The sequence below is a fragment of the Numenius arquata genome, chromosome 6 (genome assembly GCF_964106895.1).
Source record: "Numenius arquata chromosome 6, bNumArq3.hap1.1, whole genome shotgun sequence".
Taxonomy (NCBI): Eukaryota; Metazoa; Chordata; class Aves; order Charadriiformes; family Scolopacidae; genus Numenius; species Numenius arquata.
Window position 1 is genome coordinate 18,807,176 of NC_133581.1, and position 6,000 is coordinate 18,813,175.

Sequence of the window (6,000 nt, forward strand, 5' to 3'; positions counted from 1 at the left end):
GTATATGGACCTTGTTTTGGTATTTCAGAGTAACAGCTTGTGCTAAGGCCTCTTCCTTTTCTCTATTAACCTAGAACTTTGCACTGAAATTTTTATTACTGCCTTTTTACGATCTTCCGGCTCCCTGTCTCTGGAAGCATGTGCGATCTTTGATAAAAAGTTCTTTCCTCTATTTTTACAAGTCGGGCTGCGTAGAGCTTCCCCCTCACCTGCCTTAAGGCGCCGGCTCCTCCTCGGCCTGGCGCCGCCGCCGTCCCCGCCACACTGTGACTGAGGTAGCGCTACAGGCGATGGAATGCAGCGAGAGCCGTCAGTTTGTCTATGTATCTGTAAGAACCAAATACTTTAATTAAACGAGCTCGTTAATAAAGATGTACAATAAAAAAGATGTATTGCCCTCCGTCGGGTTAAATGTGACCCCGTAACTGTCCTGTAAGTACATTAAACACTATTCTGAGGAACGATAAGCCTGGTGGTTTTCTCTGTCCTTTGAGGGGGCGGCGCTGGGGTCCCCCGCGACACCGCCGAACGCGCGGGACACGCCGGGCCTTCCCCGGCGGCGTGCGCACGGCAGCCCTGGCGCCACTGATTGGGTGGCGTGAGGGGGCGGGGCTAGGCGCGGGGACGCTACTTCCTGTGGAAGTGGGGCGGAAAGGGCCGCTGCCTCGCCTTGCTCCTTCTTTTTCGCCGCCGCCATCATGGGTCGCATGCACGCTCCCGGGTAAGGGACCGGGGATGGGGTACGGGGCCGGCCTGGGCCTGCTGCGGGTGCTAACAGGGCGTCGCGGAGAGGTGCGGGAGCAGAAAGGCTGCTGCGGGAGCAATGCGGCCTGTGGGGATGGGATGGGAGGTCGGTCGGTTAGTGGCTGTGGAGATACGGCGGTGGGGAGGAGGAAGAGCTCGCGGGCGGTACTGAGGAGCGGGTTCCCTTGGCCGGTCCTGGGCAGGGACGTGGTTGTGGTGTGCGGGCTCCTGTTGCCGGCGCTGTCCCGATGCGGCCTGTACTGCTGGCAGCACTGTCTCCAGGCGCGGAGGAAGGCCGCAGGCCTCGGCCGTCGAGGCTGGACGCGGCCCTGGAGGAAGCGCGCGTGATAGGCCGCCTTGTATCGGGGCAGTCCGGCTTGTCGGATTCTGCTTAGCGTGTGATCTGCTTCTTCCCCACAGAAAGGGCTTGTCCCAGTCGGCCTTGCCCTACAGACGCAGCGTGCCCACGGTAAGTAACTTGCGGGCCCGGGCGGCGGCCTGGTGGCGTTCAGCGCGGGGTCCCGTCCCCGTAGTGCAGCTTAGCAGTGTCCGCGGAAGGAAACAAAACGAAGAGACCTGTGATATTTTGTGTCATCGTTTTTACATTCTGGTCTGATAAAATGCTACTTTAGCCTATGCTCTTTACGATACCGAGCAATCAAGTGTCGTTTCCTGGCCAGATGATTTGTTGGGCGAAAAAAACTCTTTTCCCCTCTGTACTTCCCTTTACTTAAGTGCTACTTCCAATTACCTTTGGTCTGTATGCTGATAATTCCTAGAGGTTAAATGGCTCTCATCACACTCGAGTTTGGCCTTTGCCATTGTAGAATAAGCCGACTGTTTTCTAAACTGTTTACAGTAGTAATTTGCTGGTCACAGCACTAACTTTAATACTTTCAGCGTGCCCTTAGTTCATTCAGGGTGCTTCCACTTAAAAAGCTTACCTGTCAGCTAAACGAGCAGCTGCTTAATCTGTCTTGCTTTGCAAGAGTGTGGTTTGGAGGATCTATATGTTGGCAGAAAGATTAATTTGTGATGCATGTGGAAAAGCACGTACTGAAAAACAGTTAAATGGAAACATGATATTAAAGCACAAAATACGAAAATAAAGAAACACGATTTAAAATAAGAAAACATGAAGCTGCTTGAAGTGGTACTGATGGTTAAACAGTTTAATAATTGTAATAATGACTAGGATGCTCAAATGCCATAGTTGTTTTAAAAATCCTGTGGGTTTTTTGCTTAGTTTAATTTGTATTCTGTTTCGAATTGTAATGTATAGCATGCTTCCAAATACATTTTTGCTGTGCTTTTCTATTTCATACTGTGACTATTAAAAAGGAAAAAAAAAAGTTAGGCACTTTTGTAGCTTGTTTAAAGAGTGAGGGTTATGTAGCTTGTTGGTGTTCTTTTAGTAATCACAAAAGCAATGGGTCTATCAGCACAGTTTAACATAGAACTAATAGAAAAGGCACAGTCCTATCTGAGTAGATCCATTTCTTTCATTTATGAATGAATTTGTGTACGTAAAGTCTGATTTTCACTAATCTCTCTAGGTGCTTAACTGAGATGGTTAAATGGTTCTCAATTTTGCATTTCTGTCAAAGGCCCAATTAAAGAGTTCCTTCCCGATAACAGTGATTTCTTTTCTCATTTGTATTCATGCTTTTGGTATGGCAGTTAAAGTAAACTGATAATAAAGCAGCTGGTTGGAGGCTACATGGGGTGTTTTAAACAGAGACTTTCTTCCTTCATCTCTGCCTTTCCCCACCATATTTCACTTGCACTATAGGTTCATACTATGTAAAAAAGTTTCTATATCATTAGAAATACAATTTCAGTTCTTGACTTTTTTCAACCATTACAAAGCATCTATTTCTACCATTTATAAAAAGCTTTCATATAGCTAGCCTATGCCTCTGTATTAGGCACTGTTCATCAGTTGTTTGGCGTTTTTCTTTTTTCTAATTCTTTTTAGTGGCTGAAACTTACTTCTGATGATGTAAAGGAACAGATCTACAAGCTGGCTAAAAAAGGCCTGACTCCCTCGCAAATCGGTAAGGTTTATTAACAACTCCTAAATGGGGGCAAACCACATTTTTCTGACTGTAATAATGTAATTGTTCCTTCAACCTGTGTTAAATGACATGCTAAGAAAATACAAGTTTCTTGATGAACCTATGTATTCACAGTATGGATGCCACTAAAAATGTAATATGTCTCATTCTTGCAAGAAGTGTATTTAGTGAAGTAGTCGAGTATTTTCTTTTTGAAGCAGAAAATGTGAAGCATCTGTTTAATCTTTTAATCGGTCCTTAGGAATGGCCACTAACAGCTGTTACAGGGAAGTTCAGTCTGCCGGGTTTCTTGGAGAAAAACTTGACATCTCATCAAGCATTGGCAGCCCTATGTTTAGGTGCTTACTGACCTGCATAATAAACTAGTTCTTAGTAGTTTGGACCCCTCTAGAGCTTTTCTTAAGTGTGTGAATGCTACAACTTTATATGGTCATCAGCTATGCAGTGTAATTATGCATTATGTCAATGACTTTTTTTTTTTTTTTTTTTTTTTTTTAATCCTCAGAGTATTAATGATCCTATGGTACAACACTTTTTTTTTTTCAGAGTAAAGATGTCTGAGATATCTTGGTTAACCTTAGAGAAAAGGTGATTGAATACCTAGCTTTAAGGAGTCCTGTTGAAAATTTCCCAATAATATTGTAGCACTTAATGTGTTACCTGCCTAAATATGACGGGTGGCTTAGTTGCCTGTTAAGTGCTATCTGATAAAGTGTTTCAGCTTCTATAAGTTGTATTTTGCTCACTTGTTGTCTGCCACTTGTTCACAGTTTACACAAGAAAAGCTCTTAATTTAGAGAAGACCTTTTCTGCATATCTTGTAACAGTCAGGTCAGTTCCACAAGATTTCTTCGTGTAAGGTTTTTCTTCTCAACGTGCAATGTAAATGTTTGTTTCAGGTGTGATCCTGAGGGATTCCCATGGTGTTGCCCAGGTTCGCTTTGTTACTGGCAACAAAATTTTGAGAATCCTTAAATCGAAGGGACTGGCCCCAGACCTTCCGGAGGATCTTTATCACTTGATTAAGAAAGCTGTTGCTGTTCGCAAACATCTTGAGAGAAACAGAAAGGTGAGTGCTTAATTTAAGTAGGTAACTCTCTATGTTTGTTTTTTCAAATAATACAGTAGTCATATTTACAACTTGAAAAAGCAAAGACTCTTCATATACTTCCTGTTAGCCACCCCCTTTGAGTAAACTTAGAGGTTTGGAGAGGCATTTTGTTAAAGGAGAATAATCTTTGTCTGTGAAAAGGGCCTTAAAAGCACTGCTTAAACCACGTATTTCTGGTCCTGTTCTGATTTTACCCTATTCGTCAGACTTTAGTAATGGGAATGTGCAATTTGTAACAGTAGCTGTGGAGTTTTTACTCTTATTAAAGCTCATCTGAATTGTGCATCGCTGAGAAGTCAAAGTAGTGCTTGGTTGTAATGTAACTTTCTTTTCAAGGATAAAGATGCCAAGTTCCGCCTGATTCTAATTGAAAGCAGAATCCATAGGTTGGCTCGCTACTACAAAACTAAGAGAGTGCTGCCGCCCAATTGGAAGTAGTAAGTCTTCTCTTACGTTATTACTTTCACCGAGGTCTTGTAGGTTTTGTAAATGATATGTTGGGGCTGTTATTCAAAGGGTGAAGAGTGTATTATGATCAGACATATGGGTAAACCAGGCAGCAAAGAATAGGGATTTTCATAAATGCTGACTGATAAATTGGTGGAACTTACTCCTGGCTAAAATGACCGTCACAACATTTGGAAAAAATCATCGTCTCAACAAGTGAGGTCACCACTAGATAACTTCTGTAATCCTTTATACAAACTGCTGTCTCTGTTCTTACTCAGATACTTTTATAGTTCATCTTACTCTAAAATACTGAAAAATGGCTTAGCTGTGGAAAAAATGAAAGTCACTTGGAGTTTTTCTCTAGGAAAATTGAACCAACGTAGGAGAATTCCCATAGATGTCAGGGTGAGCTCTTTTTCTGAGAAGATGCACATTCAGCTACCCAGGTGTTTTGATATATACGGTTTTGTTCTGTTACCCTAGTATTTGTATTTTTAAAGGAAGGGTTTTTTTTCTTTATGCCATAACAAATTTTAAACAGGTAGTGATTAGGCTCACGACTAGTAGTTCAAGCTTTCAACCGAAGCACTGTTTTTGGCAACTGGTTTGAAAAACTGCCTTCGCAATTAATATTTCTCTCTCTCTCTCTTTTTTTCTTCTCTTTTTAGTGAATCATCGACAGCTTCTGCCCTGGTCGCATAAGAGCTGGCTGTGACTTACTGAAAGAATAAATTTTCATAAACTAAGTTTGTGTTGTCTCTAAATGGTTGGTGTCTTACAAACTTTTGCCTCTTTCGGGGAGCTGTGTGTAAATGGGCAGTTCTCAAAGTGCAGCAGACATGCGGCTGTGACTTCAGTATTGCTGGTGGACAGGGTCAGCTCTGGGTAGTGGTTGTTGCAGTTCTAGAGCAGCTGGGCAGTTTGTGCCTGTCCTTAAGCTGCATTTTTGATCTGCTAGCCTCAAGTTAGTAAAGTGACCTGGTCATTCACGACAAATGTATTTTATTTGTGTTGGGCCATGCCTCTGTGCGTCTGGTGGGAAGAACTAGGGAAGAAAACAATGAGAGAAGGAAGAATTGGAAATTTAGAAAATGCAGAAAAGATTAGGCAGAAGGAGGGAGGGAAAGGGAACAAAATTGGAGTGGTTAACAGAATCATTGCAGGTAATGTGGATCTGCTTCTTGTGCAGAAAGCTTAAGCAGACCTCAAGCCAGTTCCTGACAGTAACTGTTGCTGTCATTTTTAGTAATTTTAAGAATAATCTTTTGAGATTTGGGTAAATACAGACAACTAGCTCTCCTCAGATGTTAGTTCTTACTTGTGAGGTAGTTTTCCCTAAAGCCAAAGGGCTGTGGCTGTTGTTTAGTCACTGTTGCTGAGGTTTGTGCCTCCAGGTTCTAAATAGCTTTGACCTTAAGAGTCATCTTTCTGCTGGAGAAAATGTGGAGAACAGATTGACAGCTTTTTCCTTTTTTAGGAGAAGGTTATAAATGGAGTTATTCTGAGCTGTTGTGACTCTTGCTTCTAAACCTTGGTACATTACTTAACTTTTGCCATATTAAAAAGTAAGTTTAAATAAGCCCTAACATTTTTATAAAGTGTAATAGCTACTTTCTA

At 42.4% G+C, this 6,000-nt stretch overlaps 1 protein-coding gene across 1 annotated transcript; it reads left to right on the forward strand.

The window, feature by feature from the left end:
* The first annotated feature begins 639 nt into the window (after nt 1-639).
* On the forward strand, nt 640-5,127 carry RPS13 (ribosomal protein S13). The gene is made up of 6 exons (XM_074149179.1): nt 640-721; nt 1,165-1,213; nt 2,723-2,801; nt 3,722-3,891; nt 4,270-4,370; nt 5,052-5,127. Exons 1-6 carry the CDS (start codon nt 699-701, stop codon nt 5,083-5,085), a joined length of 456 nt encoding a protein of 151 aa, XP_074005280.1. The 5' UTR covers nt 640-698; the 3' UTR covers nt 5,086-5,127.
* The last annotated feature ends 873 nt before the right edge of the window (nt 5,128-6,000 follow it).

Excerpts from the sequence above, each read along its gene's own strand:
- RPS13 (XM_074149179.1), top strand. The coding sequence starts at position 699 with ATGGGTCGCATGCACGCTCCCGG. Across the intron at positions 722-1,164 it reads GGTCGCATGCACGCTCCCGG|AAAGGGCTTGTCCCAGTCGG; the intron begins GTAAGGGACCGG and ends TCTTCCCCACAG. Across the intron at positions 2,802-3,721 it reads CCTGACTCCCTCGCAAATCG|GTGTGATCCTGAGGGATTCC; the intron begins GTAAGGTTTATT and ends TGTTTGTTTCAG.